We start from the raw sequence: 20584 nt of genomic DNA on the forward strand, positions 1-20584 counted from the left end.
CAAAGCTTTAAATTTACTGCAAGAAAACAACAGATCAGATAAAAATCAGCTGACTTATGCTTCAACAATAAGCCCCATCAGTGATAGCCTGACATACTCTGAAGTCTGTGAGGAAGAGGACAGTAAAGCACCCTGTTCATGGCACACGTTCACTGCAATCTGCTTTATCTCAGCAGTACGACAGGCAGATTGTTCGAACCGCAGCACTGTACAAGTACCTCTCTGATGAGGGCTGATAATTAAATTGGTTACCCAGCTTAAGTAGCCTTATGGATCACAAACTTTTATTTTTTTTTTTTGAATAGTTTTAAATGCAGTGACCTGATCTTAATTACAAAAACACAAGCACAACAATATTCAAAGCCTGCAATGATGCATTAAACCATGTGAGATGAATAAATGCATCTCATTTACTCTTATTTTGAATCATGGCAGTTTGTGCTTAGATTAATGAAAATTAATAGATTCCACGAAAAAGACGACCACAAACAGTGTTGGAATAGCTAAGATAAGTTTGTATTGCTTACAAATGTTTATTTTTACATATATTTTTAGATTGTGTGTGTAATTTTTGTATTAATATTATGCACCTAAGTCGTTGAATTGACAATAAAGCTGACTTTGACTGAAGATGCTTAAAGCGGTGCTTTGTTCACCATGTTAAACGAAGATACCATACAACAGTAACATTAATGCCATGCACAAGTGCCTTAAAAGGAGAACATCTAGTGACTCTAGAACACACCAGACTAGAATGAAATACATAAAAGGTTGATCATGACAGAAGTGTTCAATGTTGCTGTAAAATAATGTGATAGAATATGAAATGCATGAACTCCATTCCTGATGCACACAAAAATTACAGTAACTGGTAAAATTGTGATTTCACACACACACAAAAAAAGTAATTTTAAAAATAAACTATATTTTTAATTGAATTAAAGTTAGTCAAAGAGAGAGAAAAAAAAAAAATATATATATATATAAAAAATGGATTTAAAAAAAGGTAACAATTTAAAAGTCACAAACAAAGAGGTTATTGTATTTGCACATCTGGTGAATGTTTAATTGTATTATTGTAACTATTATTATTATTATAATGATTAGTATTATAACACACCCATACACACGCACAGTCTATAAGAGCAGAAAAATCCCAAAGTTAAAACATTTAAAAAGGAAAAAAAAAACAAAACTGAATCTTTACTGATTTTCTTTACTGTACCTAACATTTCACTTACGCTTAATGTTGACAATAAAATGTCAAGAGTACCACCAACTAATGATGAATGGTTAAAAATAATAGCAGAAGTTAAGGAAATGGAAAAAATAGCACATACACTTCAACTACATAAGAGATCTTTGAAAAGAAATGGAGTTAATTGCTGGCTTTCTCCACAAAGACAAATTATCCATAATTTAACCTTGACAGGGTTAATTTAATATTTTGTATACATGTGTGGAATGTATTTGTGTGTGTGTGTGTATATATATATAGTAAGTAATGATGACGTTTTGAATGTCTCATTTTCAAAATTTTACACAGTTTAAAAAAACTTTGAATTTTATTAAACAAACTTCATTTCAAATTTATATTCAATCACTGTCAAGGACCCATGTTTGTTTTTCAGTACTTTCCAGACCTTAAATCTATATGTCTGAAATTCAAGTACATTCAAGAATTGTGAAAACCCTGTATAAAAAGGTAAAGTTTCATAGACAACATTAATTCACTATTGTTAAAAGTTCAGAACGTTTGTGTACAGACATTGTCAACACCATCCCTGGACAAGCTGTTGAACATACCAGTCCAGTAGTTGTCACGGTTACCAAATTAAAAAGATCACTGACGTACCTCATGCTCTTTCTCCTGCAGGACCAGAACAATGTCTCCAGGTTCTATTCCAGGTGACTGGTCAGCCTCTCCTCCGAAAGTAATCTTCTGTCCATGCTTCATGCCTTTATCAACATGCACTTCCAGAATCTTCACCTCTTTAATCACCTTCTTCCCCTCACACTTTTTGCAGCGATCCTTTTCACTGATCACCTCACCTGAAGCATGAAACAAACATTCAGAAAATCTTTCTATAAAACGGACATGCATTCGAAATTTGATACTTTTACTTCAGAAAAACAGGAGTGGGGGTTGTGTTCTCTATATAATACGGATGTAATGACAACATTGTGTCCCATCAGCATCAGAAACCTACATATCACTTTGAGATAATGCAGAGTCCATATCTCCACGACTGGAGAAACATACCGACCAACTGGAACACAAGTGCCTTTCATAACCAAATTGCGTTAAAGCCTTGATATCTAATGACAGTCAATGGGCTTTATGCACAGCTAGTGTTTTTCAGCCAATGATAAAAGTCCAGTGAAGGCTTAAGACTATTTTCCATTTCATAATGTTCCTTTTACAGTATCCATTTTGTATTGTAATTACAATACACTTTTGAAGCTTAAAACGAGATGAAAGACAGTGTAACCACTAGCGCCTTCAGGATCAGCAGTCTGGTGCAGAAACTCCATTGAAATACTGGTGTAAAATAAACAGTCATATTTTAAAGACATGGCAGGTAAATGGATTTAATGCAGTGCTTCTTGTCCGGTCTGACACCCACTTTATATCGTATATCTATCAGGCAGCGAGGATCACAGATTTTTAAAGAAATCAGACCTTAAACGTGCCAATTTTATAATGGAAAGACAGTTCACTGAAAGTGCTGGCTGAAACTAAAAGTCCGTGTACATATACCCCGTTGTGGAACAGTCAAGTCACTATTTCCTGAGATCATACAAAGAGATGAGAAGTGCCATTTGCGGTCTCCCAATGCATACAAAATCGTCACAGAGTTCTCGAATAAAAGAGCTTGACTAGTGTAAACTTTAAAAATCTAGGTCAACATAAAACTAATGGACAAACATGCTCAAAGCAGACACGCCGCCCTCTGCAGGCTTCCTAGAAGAAGTAATTTTTTTACAAAAAGCTGTGTATTCAGCAGCCTGTGCTGCTACACTGTCAACCATAAAAAATGGCCTTGTCTTAACTGCCAGAGGAATAACTAACATTTATGCTAAAGGTTACAGGCTTGCCTTTCTTAAAGCTTAGATGTGATTTTCACTTTTAAGCTAATAAAGTGTGTGTTTTAGAACGTAGCCTTTCAGAGCTCAATCATGACCGTCAAAGTACTAGAGTCTCTTACCTTCACCATTACAGTCAGTGCACACTGACTGCATCTGTTGGACCATTCCAGGACCCAGCTGTCTGATCATAATACGCATGCCACGCCCTCTGCAGGCTGTGCACTTCTGGACCGCACCAGACTTCCCACCTTGACTGCGGAGACAAAAGGGAGAGATTGTGCAAAAAGAACTTCAATAGCAATAGTGCTTCATCTTTTCATGTACATTGGAATTATATTTTTTTAGAAGAAAACTACAATAGATTGACCAATATTTACAGAAGACCACCACCAAAATATTAGATCTTGGTTAAATCCACAGGTAGCACTTGTAATCTGTTGGTCTGGCAATCAAAAAGTATATTCCGTTTAGCTGCTGGTGGGTCACGTGTGGATAGGATTAATCATGAAAACATTAAAACCTTCTCTTAAATATGAATGTGCTTTAATCATTTTTATTTGACAGACAACCACATATGCAGACTCATTTACATAAACTGCGGGGACAGCAGAAACATAGCGAGCATCTTTATTCTCACAAGGATATGGTTCAGAACTCTCTCCTCTTTCAGAATGTGTTCCTTCAAGGTAACCTGACAAGACTGGTCTCCACAAGAAAGTGCCGTCTCTGCAATCTAATTCTATGTTAAGCTTCTTTAACACAATCTACACTGTAAAAGCGCTATATAAATAAACATGAATTGAAAAACAGTCATATGCTGTAGTTTGTGTTGCAATGATCACAACAGTGGGACAATCAAGAAAAAGTTCAGTAAGTTTAGCTTAAGCGGATTTCACAACCTAGTAACTTGTGAGACTCATAAAACACAGGATTGTATCAAAATGATTGGGTGTGGTGGAAGAAAGAGAAACAGATACACTCATCATTACAAAGCTAATTTTCCTTAATTGTCATGAAAATACCCATAAAGTCAAAGAAATCTTACTCACCCATTACAAGTGCTACATAGAACATTCTTGCTCAGCTGTAATTTGGTTGTTTTTCCATTGTACAAGTCTTCAAGAGACACCCTATGGGAAAAAAAAGAAAGCTCTTAAAGAATATTCCAAGACACGTTTTATCTGATGCAACTCCAAAAATCAACATTTGACATATTTAAAAAAAAAAAAAAAAAAAAAAGGAACAGGCAAAGGTCAAGGCGACCACTCAAGCAGTCTACGGTCATCTCTAATAAAAGTGGAAGTCTTGTGGTTTCACTTACTTCAGTGGGTGAACCATATCTTCCCCTCTCCGCCGCCCTCCGTTCCTGCTCCTGCCTTGTCCACCCATGAAACCAACAGACCACCGCCAAAGATGTGGGAAAAGATGTCATCCATCCCACCTCCACCACAGCCACCTTCTCGCAGACCCTGTTCCCCATAGCGGTCATACATATCCCTCTTCTCTGGATTTGTAAGTACTTCATAGGCAAAGCTAATCTCTTTGAACTGTAAATGAAAAGATAATTTAGTGTAAAGCAAAGTTTCTGCCGTACAGTGATACAGTACATATGTTAATAACATTAATTAACCCCGTTTAAAACTAAACTTTTATTTGTTTTCAAAATAGGGCTGGGCTGATAAAATAGCATCAGTATTTATTGACCAAACACCATTGTCAATAACTATAAAAAATAATTTGTTCGGTATGAAGCGCTATAGCGCATGCCTTGGAAGAACGCCAATAATAAGCTTACAGTTATTTCCAATCGAGGTGCACGGCTTGGCGATACGCAAGTGGTGCGCAAATGACACGGTCGCATTTTCTAGACGCACCTAGTTGAAGACATCTCAACTTTCCAGAATGCTGTGTGCGCACCACGATTCATTTAAGCAGAACTAACCAATCTGCTTCACACTTTGTATGCAATATATACATTTCGGTAATAATGGCAGATCCTGGGTGCTTTCAAACCTTGACTTTTGTTTCGGAACCTGGCGCGTTTTTCCAGTTAGTTTGGCATATGTGAATCCAGCAACAATCGGTTTGAGATCGCCTGAATGAGGTGGTCTCAGCTCGATTGAAAAGAACTCTGGAGTGGATCGATTGTAGTGAGAAAGCAATACGATCCGAGCCCGGCTATATCACAGTGTATTACGAATATTTAATAGGCATATATATATATATATATATATATGGCTATTTGAAAAGAAAATTGAGTAGGGCGGGATCAGCGATGTCATTTCTACAAGTAAATGTGCGTTTCATGTCAAATACGAAAGTGAAAGCATGTTAACTATTAATGAGATCGGTTTATCCTTTAAAAAAAAAAATTTACTGAACAGCAGTCTTTCTGCTATTTCTCTCTATAATGAAAAGCCTATAATGCATAAGACAACTGCTATGTATGAGAAAGTTTTACCAAAGCGCATTGAAAATGGTGAGGGAAACCGAATCCACATGCTTGCACTTTTCACAGGCTTTTAGATGAACATGTAAGGGGACTCCGGTTGGGTTGTCACCTCAGGTCAGAAGAACAACACACACGAAAATGAGTGCCGTGACAAGCAACAGTAAAATTGTAAATCAAAAAAGATGCTAGGATGTCACCAGAGTGGCTTTTTGGTTTCTTTCCTTGTGCATCCCAGCCACTAGCTCCCCATCTGAAAGATTTTATTTATTAAGTTTGAGTCACTTTAACACAAGGTTATTTTATTATATTATAAATATTATATATTATTTTATTTTTTGTTTTTGACTATTAAAACTATCAGCTTTAGTAATGCTGGTAAATTTAAATAAAACCGCTAAATAAATAAATCCTAATATTCCAAAAATGGACAAAAAATATATAATAATCATCAATACCGAATGATACTAAACATGATAGTAATCTTTTTTCCTGTATCGCCCAGCCCCATTTCAAAATAACATCGACATTACCCCAAGAAGTTTGTGCCTACATTACAAGTTTAACCCAACAAAACTTCGACATTGCAAAAGGTGAAACAACTCACATTTAAAATACACATTTAAAACAAATACAACAGTTAAGCTATTTGGAAATGCAGTTTGTACAATTATAATTTAATAAATAAATTATCACCCCCTTTTTACACAGTGACAATTTAAAATTCTTCACATTTATTCACCAATCACAGGTCACAAGCCTGTTTGACATTTCTTTGTGAATAAAACAAATGCTGGAAACACGTCGCCGTTAATTTTAATAGTATTTGTTTCTGCTACAATCTTGTTAAAGAAGAAAAACTCATTATGTAACCACTTGAGGGCGAGTACATTTTTATTTTTCTTCAACTTTCCCTTGAACATCATAGTAACTTCCTGTCTGCCATCTGATTATTGTTTTATAGTTGGCGAAGTATTGATTAAATGCCCTTACCTTGTCTCCGGCATTTGGGTTTTTGTCAGGATGATATTCCTTTGCTAATTTGCGATAAGCCTGAAATATAGTAATGGTTTCAGAAGATTAGTTTCACTTCAGAAAGCACGTAGCGCAACAATACAACATTCCACAACCATCTCAATATCTCTTTCCAAAATGGCAAAGCAAAACGAGTAACACCTGCCTGAATATCCTAGCAAACATACGTTTAACAGCCGAAAGACTTGAACCAAGAGTCAGGATGTAGGTGCTGATAAGTAACTAAGAAGCGCAGCCTTGAACGGATCGACTGATCAAAATACAAAACACGAAGTTACAAACTACTAAACCATTGCTGCTACCGCACGTTATTAATCTGATTATTTTACGTAAGTTTGAGTTATCAGATGGTCTGTACGTTTTACGCCGTAACGTTAGCTGAAACCTCTCTGCGCACTGTGACTAAATGTCACCAACAAAGAAAACAAATCGCCATTATGTGTTAGTTAGGATGTAATGTTAGTTAGTATGAAATTATTAGTACAGGCCTTTCGTGGCGTCATGACTCACATGTAAATGGAAAAGCCCAGAAACAAGGCCTACACACCGGCCACACTGTGAACTGATGCTAACAGTGTTTTTAGCCAACAAAAACAACGACTGCCTTTAGTTGTAAAATGTAAGACTTAAATTGAATGTATAAGTTACATATACTCATGACTACATAAAGATACATCAAACTGTCTTTATTCAAATCCATAACAGCACGGCATTACATCGGTTTTGTCTGCGATCTGGTAACTATAGACACCGCTAGGCCAAACTCACGACGAGCTTTAGCTCAATGCTAATCCTCCACTCTCTTCCTGTTTCGCATACAAAACCCAACCAATTATCATTCTCAAACAAGCACCGAAGTGAAAGACGAGACTTATAAAAGCGTACCTTTTTCAATTCGTTCTCGGAGGCCGAAGGGGAGACCCCGAGAATGTCGTATAGTTTGGTATCGGCGACGTTGGACATGGCTGTGAGGAGTGAAGGACTGTCTGCGGGAAGCGGAGAGCTGAAGAGAGACACCGGCCGGAAGCGTCAACTTTAACCCCCGCACACGCGCCTCCTCTCGCGGCACATGTCAGTCACCATAGGGGGGAAATATTCCTCGCCAACTTTCTTTTAAGGTACTTTTTAAATTAGCTGCTATAAAAAGCAGTAAATAATATATCTAAATAAAATGTGCGTAATCTGCATACTTCTGATCCTGGGACATTTCCTTGTTAAGTGGTCAACATGTCAATAAACTCTGACATATTATTATCTGTGTTTATACTTTTTATAATTATAAATATGTTTTCAGGTCAAATCCAAACTAATCGCAATAGCAAGTAATACATACTTTCAAGTCGGTAAGTTAAATAAAACACATTTTAAAAATACGATAAATAATCATATTTATTATTTTTATATATTTTACACTCTATGTAAACAATACAACATATATGTAGTATTTATCTTGATTTAATATGTATATATTTTAAACTGTCGACATGTTCAGAATGCATTATATATTTTTTTTTTTTCACAAACTGAATACAGCTTTGAAATGTTATTTTCTTTTATGTTTGGGCTTTTGGGATTGGATGTCAATATTTATGGCTCCACCTGTTGGTGAGAATTATCATTACACATAAAATTTCCAGCTCTAGAAACAAAACTGTTCCCGGAAAACAATAACCCAGTAATTTAAAAAGACGAGTCTGTCTGTATCTAAAGATAATAAAGAATGACAGTTTATTATTAATTTCAAGACCTGATTTCCATTGTATTGAACATTTAAAAAAAGTATTTTCTAAAATTACACAACTGTACAGTTGACTTGGGATATTATCACTTTATGCCTGAGGCACCAGACAGAGGGTAATAGTTACTTATTAAATAGATTTTTTGTATTTATGCTTTATTACAATCATTTTACTTATTAAACATTTTTTACTGCTCTTTTTCATCTGGGATAGCACAGATGAGTACACTTAGACAATCTTGCTTTTTATAGAAGCACTAAAGACTCAACTTTTAGCATATTAACTATACAATTCATTCATTTTCCTTCAGCTTAGGGCCTTTATTCATCAGGGGTCGCCACAGCAGAATGAACCACCAACTTATCCAGTGTATGTTTTACACAGCGGATGCCCTTCCAGCCGCAACCCAGTACTGGGAAACATCCATACTCTCACATTCACACACATACACTACAACCAATTTAGTTCAGCCAATTCACCTATAGCGCATGTCTTTGGATTGTGGGGGAAACCGGAGCACCCGGAGGAAACCCATGCCAACACGGGGAGAACATGCAAACTCCACACAGAAATGCCAACAGACCCACAAAGGACTCGAACCAGCGACCTTCTTGCTGCGAGGCAACAGTGATAACAAGTGAGCCACCTTTTCGCCAACTATACATTTAGTGCATTAAAATAAAACACTATAGGAACATAATGTAAGTGCTGTTACATAACATGTATTTTAGAAAACTTTTGGGGATTGGTAATTAGTGTATTATTTTAGGATTATTTAAGTAGCCCATTGGAAAGATACAGATTTAACAAATAACACTACTAAAATATTTTCAACTGAACATAAACGTAGTATAATTATGTATATCTCGAGAAAACAGTAAAATTGTACTTTTAAGAAATACAATAATAACTAACAAGTAGTGCACTACTGCTATGTACTAAAAATCTATTTAAATATCGGAAGTATTTAGTATACTCTCATAGTTGTACTTTGTAAGTGGTGCTTAAGTAAAAGTATACTTTTAATTAGTATATTCATAGGGTATATTACAGTTTAGTACAAATAAAAAAGATTGTACTTAATGTACTTGAATTTAAGTATATCTGTCGTGCACTCATGTGCACTTTCTTTTTGACCTGGGAAACTTAAAAAGAAGTATCACTACAACTTCTGAAAGTAAATCGTTATGATTTATTACTGTTTTATAAAACCAATTAAATATTTAAAAAATGTAAACAAACAAAAAAACACTTTATCAACCTGAAAACATCAAGAAAAAAATCTTCCTTGTTGACTTGCTGCTTTCTTAACATTGCTTGCTCATGAAGAATTTCAGCATCAATGCTAAAATCTGTACAGATTCTTGGACAGGAAACCAAACTCACACCATAGTCAGGCTAGATTCCATATTGAAGTTAGATTCACAATAATCATTGTTCAAAAGCTAACATGCTGCTTTACAAAAGCTAATGTGTATTACATTCCAATCAGAATCAAAAGCAGAGAAAGTCCCCTGATGATAAAGTGATTTATATTGTCTTCTACTGAACAGCTTGGAGCGAGTATATTTTCCCCCCTTTTGTCAAAGAACATTTTAAAATGAAGTTTTATTTAACAAGGATATTTTATATTGAACAAAAGTGACGATAAAGTCATTTATACTGTCTTACATTTTTAATTCCCATAAATGCAGTTCTTCTGAAATTTCATCAAAGGAAGTTGAAAAATTTCCTCCCTGTAAGTCTGTCCACTTTGCCCTGCACCAGGATGTAGATGTCTGTCTGATGGACTGAAATCCCACCTGAAAGAAGCAGAGAAACAGGATGCTAAAATACTTAGAAATAGAAACCAATATGTGGTATCAGAAAGCTTTCAGAAAATGAGCAGCTGTTATCATCATTGTCATGGGTTTTGTATCTGCTGTGTAGTCTGTTGTCCAGCGGAGGGTTCCAGTAACTGTGGGATGGTTTCTGAAGGTTGTCTGTCGATTTCAAAATGGCCAGCCATTCTGGATCAAACTCAAGCTTCTCGTAGGAGCTTCCTCCACAATCTGCAATGACAAAACAACTGAATCTACTTCTGGATCTCACTACCATGCTGGATGACAGCAGGATCATTACCTTCTGAAGGAAGACACTGGTCAAGTGAGAGAAAGTTGCTGATCTTCAGGGCAGCATTATTCATTATTCTTAGTCTGAAGGGACAAACAGCTTGTTGTTATTCATTTTAAACTGATATCTACATTTTATTCTGAGCCTTTTTCACACATTTCATGTCTGAAATCTGTAACTGCAAGAGATATACAATCAAACTTGAGTTCACATTGTCATCGATATGAAATATTTAAAGCATGCAAGCCGTTCACAAGTAAATCGTCCTCTTTTTGTTTAAAATTACTTTCATGACACTAAATTTCAGATATGGATGAAAAAAAATGTTCTGCGTGCATCTGTCCGGCCACTTTATTAGGTACACCTGTCCAACTGCTCTTTTAATGCAAATTTCTAATCAGCCAATCACATGACAGCAGCTCAATGTATTTATGCATATAGACATGGTCAAGACGATCTGCTGTAGTTCAAACCGAGCATCAGAATGGGGAAGAAAGGGGATTTAAGTGACTTTGAACGTGGCATGGTTGTTGTGCCAGACGGGCTGGTCTGAGTATTTCAGAAACTGCTGATCTACTGGAATTTTCATGTATAACCATCTCTAGAGTTTACAGAGAAGGATCTGAAAAAGAGAAAATATCCAGTGAGCGGCAGTTCTGTGGGCACTAATAATACAAATGTTTGTTTTAAATAAAATCTGCTTTTATTCTAGCTGAAATAAAACAATTAAGACTTTACCCAGAAGAAAATATATTATAGGAAATACTGTGAAAAATTTCTTCTTCTGTTTGGGAAAACTTGAAAAAAAAAAACATTTACAGGAGGGCTTATCATTTTGACTTCATATTACAATGAATGCCATGTAGTGTGTGAAACAGGCTTAATCTGAAGGCAATCAAAAGCTTTCATTTGTCAAAAGCACAGAGTGACAGTCAATGAGGTCCCACCTGGTGCTGCATCAGAGTTGAGTCGAGTGCAGGTGAGCAGAGATCCAGTATCTGGACTGCAGGTGCTCTAAAAACTCAGCAGCAGCAGCAGGGCTTCCCAAAGTACTACTCTCCACTTCCTGTCTGAGGAACTTCTTCCTGCGCACAAGATCATTTTTGTTGCTGTGCTGATGAGTGCCTCATGAACAATCATGCACCAGGAAGATGGCTTTGGGTATCTGCATCTGGAGAAGTTCAGTGAGAATAGTTTATTTCATTAGAGAGGAATCTGACGTGTATTAAATCCATTCTAATTCATTTCCAGCTGTTTCTAACAGAACAGTTAATCTGACTGCTTGACACAGAAAACTGGATTTTTTAAATGTGTTGCAACAATTATAAAACACTGGATGTCATTCACTGTAAACAAACTAGGTCAACAGTACTATATAGAGATAACTAATAGCAGTGGCGAGGCTACATAAGGGCCAGGGTGGCACTGGCCCTCTCAGACTGAAGGCTGGCCCGTCCAGACAAAAATATTTCAAAGCTGAAAAATTAGTCCAGCTGACTATTTAATCTGATTTGACTTAAAAGGTAGCTAAATGTGTTACTTTGCTACTATTTAAGGAAGTTATGTGAAAGTATGTGTTAGTTATTTATTTAGAGTATGGCTTATTTAGACCTGTGTTTATTTGCAGTTATTAAGCATCTTAACTTATTATTTTTTTATTAATGGGCTTAATTCAGTCTACTTTTACTTCCCTTTATTTAATCAAATGTGTAGATTCTGCACTGGTCATCATTACTGATCTGTGCGCGCCAGCTACTGGGATAGAGTGATTTAGCATTTTTTTTTCTGTAAAGAGTTTTCTACAGGAGTGAATAATGCAGCTTAATTTCACCAAGCCAAGATATGTTTCTAATTATGCATTTATTCCTATATTGAAATAATAAATCGTCTTTAAATAAACAACGACTCAAGCTAGCTAATGGCCACTGTGTGGATCAGTTACTGCAGTGATCGCCAATAATTGAATGGCCAATCAGCGTACCACAGCCAGTTATAAAGTAAATACACACCTAGTTTATGTTGTCATATTTCCATTGTGTTTTTGTTGTTGCAATTGTTTCTAGCTTAATAAAGAAAAAATACATTTTGTATCAGAATCAGTTTAAACAAATGCTTGTTTTTATATATTTATTGTTGAATGACAATGTCAGTTTTCTATTATCCTCGTGGCAAAGTGAATGATTTCAGATTCTCTGCACATTTTTGCAATTTATTTCTTTATTTATTTAAAAATGAGGATTGGATACTCAAAAATGTTAAATCAATTACTAAATTATCAGAGATCATAAATATAAGAAACTAGTTATTATACACTTTTAAGAGTATAAGAGTAGGCACTAAAGCCAAACCCTATTTCACCAAGCTACCCCCATATTTTAAACTGTCTGGCCTCACTCCTCATTATTAGTAGTAGTTATATAGTATTAGTAATCTCTGGGTCAATAATAATTCTTAAATGAAAACTCTGAACTCAGATCTTACGCTCATAGCCACTCAGAGGTTTGAGAATACACATGTTGAAACTTAGGTCAAATATACTTTTCTTTTATTATTTAACAATGAAAAAAGTACAGAGAAACACATTAAACACTACCTTAATAGCATCAAAAGATCTTTTGTGTGTCTACTGTCTGAACAAATTCCTGTTTTAGGCAGTCCAGACAGCGCTTTACTTCTTTGCTGAATGATTCAGTTGTTTGAGTTGTTCAGTTGTACCACCTGCTGGAAGATTTAGATTCTTATTTTCAGGATCATTTTCATTTGTAATCAAATTCACACTTTTTCATATTAAAATGCAATAAAGTACAAGAAACTTTATTCTGTGAAATAAAGGGATAGTTCACACACACACACACAGAATAATGTTGTTATTATTTACACACTTTTGTGCCATTTAAATCTGTATGAATTTCTCTGTATTGTACACTCTCAGAAATAAAGGTACAGGAGCTGTCACTGGGGCAGTACCTTTTCAAAAGATACATATTTGTACCCAAAGAGTCCACAATGGTACCTCAAAGGTGCATATTTGTACCCAAATGTACCTAAAAAGTACCTTTGATGTACCATTATGGACCCTTCAGGAACAAATATGTATCTTTTGAAAAGGTACTGCCCCAGTGACAGCTCCTGTACCTTTATTTCTGAGAGTGTGGACCATTTTTGTAAACGTTTACTTGCTTGCTTCTTTTCACATTTAACACAATAATGAACTGAAATCTTCTTTCGGTGGTAATTTTTGAGTCAATTTTCCAACATTAAACATAATTTTTGTAATAATTTGCATGAATTTAATTCAGGATAACCAATAATGACTTTTTAAGTGGTCACTTGTTTTTGTTTTTCTTCAGGGCCTTAAGTATTACATGTTTGACGACACAATCTATTCATCTCATTCATGTGTTTTAGTGAAACTCACCCATTTCAAGACACTGAAAAGTGCTTTTTTTTTCAAAGCATTAAAAATATTCTTTAAATTAAGGTAACTAATACATATTTTACTAATAAATATTTAATTCTTACCGTCTGCAAGATTTATTCTATTTTTTTGTATGTGTGTGTTTGAGTGTTTGTGTGTGTGTGTGTGTGTGTGTGTGTGTGTTTGAGTGTGTGTGTGTGTGTGTGTTTGCGTGTGTGTGTGTGTTTGCGTGTGTTTGAGTGTGTGTGTGTGTGTGTGTTTGCGTGTGTGTTTGTGTGTTTGTGTGTGTGTGTGTGTTTGCGTTTGAGTGTTTGTGTGTGTGTGTTTGAGTGTTTGTGTGTGTGTGTGTGTGTTTGAGTGTGTGTGTGTGTGTGTGTTTGCGTGTGTGTTTGTGTGTTTGTGTGTGTGTGTGTGTTTGCGTTTGAGTGTTTGTGTGTGTGTTTGAGTGTTTGTGTGTGTGTGTGTGTGTGTTATATAATCTAGAGAAGAGCTAACAGTATCTTGAATTGGTCCATCTGTAACTCCACATAAGCTGTAATTTTAAAGTTTCTTCCAGTCATTCGGGTGGCATCTTCTGTCTGGAGCATCAGGGCAATCTTCTGCTGTCCAGAATCAGGTGGTTTGTCTTGGTCGGGCATCTCAGCTGAGACCTGTCCACTATGGGTGACCCTACCGGTAGCTGTGAAGTACCAGTGGCGTAGCTCTCAGCATCACTGATGCACACAAGCCCTCACAGCACGTCAAGCTGCAAACCGTGTGAGGGACCCTAACCTACCCTAAACCAACAGCCAACACTAACAACCCTAACAACAACCACTAATGTGCCAAAAACCACTCAGAGGAGACCAGCAACACACAAGAAACCGCCTAGAAAACCTTGCTAAACGTATGTCAACATCCAAAAGAACCCAAGAGCCGAATATCAGCAGCACGGACAATCACCAAAACATCCAGCAATGTGATAAAACTTGAATGAAAAGTCAAATTTGATTGATTGAAAACTTATTCTATAACTATATACAGTATGTACATACGTGCCCATGATCTTCCATCTGCCACTAGGATGGCTCAGTGCCTGGGCCTCTTCCTCCGGGGCTCCTTGGGCAGTGGCTCCTTGCTGATGTCCACCACGATTTGAGGGGGGACGCTAGACTCGGACCTGATCTCCGTGATGACCACACGTCCATCAGGCTGCTCTGTCTCCAGCAGCGCAGGTCGGTCCAGCTTCTCCCACAGGCGCTGCTTTACCTCTAATCCTTGCTGGAGGGTGTATCTGCCAGCGCGTCTCTTCACAGGGGAGTCCATCACACTGCGGTAGATGTGCTGATATTCCTGCACACTCCGGCTGTGGATGGAGAGCGGCTCCTCCTGCAGACACTCACCCACTGGGGAGACTGAGGCTGCGGGACGGAGGACAGGAAGGACAGCCGCGTTCTTCAGGTGTCGCTCCTCCACGGAAGTGTCCGGCCTTGCCTCCAGCAAGAAGTCCTTGAGGTGCCCGGGGCGAGTCCTGGTCCTGCGTGAGCGTCGCAGTGTCATCGTGTCAACTTCAAAACAACTTCCCAAACAGATGAAACTCAGCCAACAGGAGATTTGTTCAGAGTTGTGTAGCAGGATGATCAGAGTAGACAGTTGTGTGGATTTGTAAACCAACTCAAGTTGCCATGGTGACAGAATGACGAGGGTCATTTAAATGTACACAATTTCAGCGTTAAGTCAATTAGAGCAGCACGAGCTGTTTGTCTGTACCATACAGTTTTTTTTAAATGTTATTAACAGAAAATCTCTTAATAAACATTAGGTATAATAACAGAGGGCCCATATACCTAGATAAATAAATATTGTCCCCGTTTTTCTTTATTATGATATTTTGACCTTTGAACTTGAACGTTTCCACGTCAGAAATCTGGTCACGTGTTTTAATTTGTTTATTGCAGTATAAGACAAATACAACAAGGCAAAATTCGACCATTTTCATCTACATTTACAGAACAGAGCACAAATAATAATCAAACCAATAAGATAATAATAAAAATAAATTAAAACATAGAATAGACAAACACAGTCAAGAAATGACACTACAGGGTTTTTTCCGCATTTCATTTTGTTTCAATAAACTAAACAGTCTTCATCCTAATTTTGATTTTAACAACTTTAAAGATTTACTGTGACTTTGTTTTAAGGCACTTTGCATTTATGAATCAAATTTCTCTAAAATTATTATGCAATACAAGTTGAAATCTTCCCCTGATAAAACAACGAAAATATAATTTTTAGAAAATTGGGGGGCTGTGACAGCTGTGTGGTGATGTGACCCAAAGGGGATGCTCATAAAATTATTTACATTTTTAAGGAACTAAATTAATGTATAAAAATAAAAAAACCCATTGGCAATCAGTTCCACAACACTGCCTTAAAATAGCCACAATCTGGGATGGGCTGAGCTATTGTTAACCTGAGAACGCTCTAAGATTTCAGTCAGTTGAATGAGGAGTGATGGCGTGTGTGTGATCTTGTTGACTGATGTGTGTATTGTGTCATCAGCTGGAACCAGAGGGACTGCTGTGCTGGGTTCTGTCAGGAGTGCTGGGTCTCTCTGGTCTTCTCCTTCATTCTGGTTCCTCTTCAGTTCAGTGTTTTCACCTGAGCTGAGCCTACGGCACTTTGACTACCTTCTCTACAAACAAGTGTGTTCATGACTTTATATAAAAAGAAGAACAAGAAAATATCAGAGCATCAAGCAGCATAACGAGCTGTTTTTAACCTCTAAAAATCTATGTGAACGAGAAAGGAAGTCTCCAGCCAAAAACAATGGCGGCGCCCGCTCATACGTGAAGAATGGCAGTAAAACTATTCATAGTTTATTGATTCTGTCTTTTTCATTTTATTTCTGTGATCCAAACATACATTTGTCATTTGATAAAGGAATCCCAACTCTTCTGTGGGTCGTACCCCTTTAACCCAAAATATTTGCTTCAAGTGTTTTATTTTTACATTTCTTCTTAATTTCACATTTGTTTGATTTAATATTTTGGTTTGATGTTATATTTAATGATGTTGATAATGAATGGACTTTATTTATAATAATAATCCCATTTAAATACAGATGTGGTGGAAGAAACAGGAGACCGAGGACCCAGTTTCTCTGAATTTATGGGTTTAAGTAAAATGTTCACTTGCATTTTATTCTATAAGTCTGATAACATTTCTGCAACATGTCAAGTAAAAATATTGTCATTTAGAGCATTTCTTCAGAAAAAGGCAGCTGTCAGGAAAAACTCACTGTGACTGAAAATCAAGGCTGGTAAATTGACTACTTAGCTCATCTAAAGCTAAAACATTAGTACTGTGTTGACTAAAATGAGCATGTCCGAAAACTTGATACTATCTTATTATTTTAAGCAAAAAAAGAGAACGAGACATGTTTAAATGTCATTTCTACGTTTAGAAAATGTCCCCAGTAATTCACAACATAAAACAAAAACTAAAGAATAATTACCAGAGAAATTTACAATATCTAAAATGATTCAAATCTCTGATTTTAACACGACCAGTTGATTTTTTTATTTGGAAAAACACCATCTATCAAGCTAACATTCTAAAGAAATGAAAAATATAATGGTACAATACTGAACAGCTAGGAGCGAGTATATCTTTACCACCTTTTGTCAAAGAACATTTTAAATGAAGTTTTATTTAACAAGGATATTTTATATTGAACAAAAGTGACGATAAAGTCATTTATACTGTCTTACATTTAATTGCCATAAATGCAGTTCTTCTGAAATTTCATCAAAGGAAGTTGAAAAATCTCCTCCCTGTAAGTCTGTCCACTTTGCCCTGCACCAGGATGTAGATGTCTGTCTGATGGACTGAAATCCCACCTGAAAGAAGCAGAGAAACAGGATGCTAAAATACTTAGAAATAGAAACCAATATGTGGTATCAGAAAGCTTTCAGAAAATGAGCAGCTGTTATCATCATTGTCATGGGTTTTGTATCTGCTGTGTAGTCTGTTGTCCAGCGGAGGGTTCCAGTAACTGTGGGATGGTTTCTGAAGGTTGTCTGTCGATTTCAAGATGGCCAGCCATTCTGGATCAAACTCAAGCTTCTCGTAGGAGCTTCCATCACAATCTGCAATGACAATACAACTGAATCTACTTCTGGATCTCACTACCATGCTGGATGACTGCAGGATCATTACCTTCTGAAGGAAGACACTGGTCAAGTGAGAGAAACTTGCTGATCTTCAGGGCAGCATTATTCATTATTCTTAGTCTGAAGGGACAAACAGCTTGTTGTTATTCATTTTAAACTGATATCTACATTTTATTCTGAGCCTTTTTCACACATTTCATGTCTGAAATCTGTAACTGCTAAAGATATACAATCAAACTTGAGTTCACATTGTCATCGATATGAAATATTTAAAGCATGCAAGCCGTTCGCAAGTAAATCGTCCTCTTTTTGTTTAAAATTACTTTCATGACACTAAATTTCAGATATGGATGAAAAAAATGTTCTGCGTGCATCTGTTGTGGCAGATGTAGTGTACACTCACCGGCCACTTTATTAGGTACACCTGTCCAACTGCTCTAATAATGCAAATTTCTAATCAGCCAATCACATGACAGAAGCTCAATGTATTTATGCATATAGACATGGTCAAGACGATCTGCTGTAGTTCAAACCGAGCATCAGAATGGGGAAGAAAGGGGATTTAAGTGACTTTGAACGTGGCATGGTTGTTGTGGCAGACGGGCTGGTCTGAGTATTTCAGAAACTGCTGACCTACTGGGATTGTCATGTATAACCATCTCTAGAGTTTACAGAGAATGAGAGAACATATCCAGTGAGTGGCAGTTCTGTGGGCGCAATGCCTTGATGATGCCAGAAGTCAAAGGAGAATGGCCAGACTGGTTCCAGCTGATAGAAAGACAACAGTTACTTAAATAACCACTTGTTACAACCGAGGTCTGCAGAAGAGCATCTCTGAGCGTCGAACATTGAGGCAGATGACCTACAGCAGCAGAAGACCACACCGGCTGCCACTTTCATCAGCTAAGAACAGGAAACTGAGGCTACAATTCGCACAGGCGAATGAGTTCACTGTACTCAAATGGCCTCCAAAGTCACCAGATCTCAATCCAATAGAGCAACTTTGGGATGTGGTGGAACGGGAGATTCGCATCATGGATGTGCAGCCGACAAATCTGGAGCAACTGCGTGATGCTATCATGTCAATATGGACCAAAATCTCTGAGGAATATTTCCAGTACCTTGTTGAATCTATGCCTCGATGGACTAGGGTAGTTCTGAAGGCAAAAGGGGGTCCAACCCATTACTAGTACGGTGTACCTAATAAAGTCGCCGGTGTGTGTACTGTACATTGCATTTTATATGAGCGTAACTTATACACATATTATAAATATATTTGTTTAATGGATTTCTGTTTCATGGAAAGAAGGTTTTTTTTTTCAACATATTTGTAAACATAATAGTTTTAATAACTCATTTCTTATAACTGATTTATTTTATCTTTGCCATGATGACAGCACAAAACATTTTACTACATATTTTTCAAGATACTAGTATTGAGCTTAAAGTGCAATTTAAAGGCTTAACTAGGTTAATTCAGTTAATTGGGCAAGTTAGGGTTATTAGGCAAGTCATTTTATAACATTGGTTTGGTCTAGACAATCGAAAACAATATTGCTTAAGAGAACTAATAATATTGACCTTAAGTGTTTGTTTTAAATAAAATCTGCTTTTATTCTAGCCGATATATTATAGGAAATGCTGTGAAAATTTCCTTCTTCTGTTAAACATCCTTTGAGGAAAAATTTGAAAAAGAAAACAAATTTACAGGAGGGCTAATCATTTTGACTTCATTTTACAATGAATGCCATGTAGTGTGTGAAACAGGCTAAATCCAAAGGTAACTGTTGCTGACGCTGATCAGTCAGCTTGTATTTTTTGGTTGTTCATTGTTTTTATATTTCACTATTTAAAAGCGTATTGGTTTATGTTTATGGTATAAATGTTCTTGTTTCCGGTTGGCTTGAGTTGGAGGTCACATGATCTTCCTTGATTGATTTAACCTGCGAGAGTTTGTATGGACAGCATAGTGAGATCTCAATGCAGGCACCTGTTAAATGTTCCTGCTTAATCTACTGCTGGTTATCAGGCCAACACGGTAAACTAAACATTGCTGTATATTATTTGTTTACTTTGATGTGCTTTTGATTTGTGTTTGTGTGCAGCATTTGGTTGGTTTTTTATCTTTTAGTTTTCACTGTGTTCAATAAACTAAACACATGGACATCAGTATTTGGGAAGCGTGGACTGTTTTTATAACCGGCGGGTAGTTACAGTAACCAAAAGCTTTTATTTGTCAAAACCACAGAGTGACAGTGAATGAGGACCCACCTGGTGCTGCATCAGAGTTGAGTCGAGTGCAGGTGAGCAGAGATCCAGTATCTGGACTGCAGGTGCTCTAGAAACAGCAGCAGCAGCAGCAGCAGGGCTTCCCAAAGTACTACTCTCCACTTCCTGTCTGAGGAACTTCTTCCTGCGCACAAGATCATTTGTGTTGCTGTACTGATGAGTGCCTCATGAACAATCATGCACCAGGAAGATGGCTTTGGGTATCTGCATCTGGAGAAATTCAGTGAGAATAGTTTATTTCATTAGAGAGGAATCTGACGTGTATTAAATCCATTCTAATTCATTTCCAGCTGTT

At 36.8% G+C, this 20584-nt stretch overlaps 1 protein-coding gene and 1 long non-coding RNA gene across 2 annotated transcripts; both read right to left on the minus strand.

Moving 5' to 3' along the window:
• Positions 1-1675: 1675 nt before the first annotated feature.
• dnaja2a (DnaJ heat shock protein family (Hsp40) member A2a) lies at positions 1676-7596 on the minus strand. The gene is given in 8 exon segments (XM_056460780.1): positions 1676-1693; positions 1856-2052; positions 3210-3343; positions 4140-4220; positions 4412-4487; positions 4490-4637; positions 6533-6592; positions 7460-7596. Coding segments are annotated over 8 exon segments (792 nt in total). The 5' UTR covers positions 7538-7596.
• Positions 7597-10065: 2469 nt separating this feature from the next.
• LOC130231480 (uncharacterized) lies at positions 10066-13103 on the minus strand. The gene is made up of 4 exons (XR_008838043.1): positions 13019-13103; positions 11373-11596; positions 10435-10508; positions 10066-10364 (listed from the first exon to the last, which is right to left on the minus strand). It is a non-coding gene; the product is annotated as an uncharacterized LOC130231480 (long non-coding RNA).
• Positions 13104-20584: the final 7481 nt, after the last annotated feature.

This window comes from Danio aesculapii, chromosome 7, assembly GCF_903798145.1.
Source record: "Danio aesculapii chromosome 7, fDanAes4.1, whole genome shotgun sequence".
Taxonomy (NCBI): Eukaryota; Metazoa; Chordata; class Actinopteri; order Cypriniformes; family Danionidae; genus Danio; species Danio aesculapii.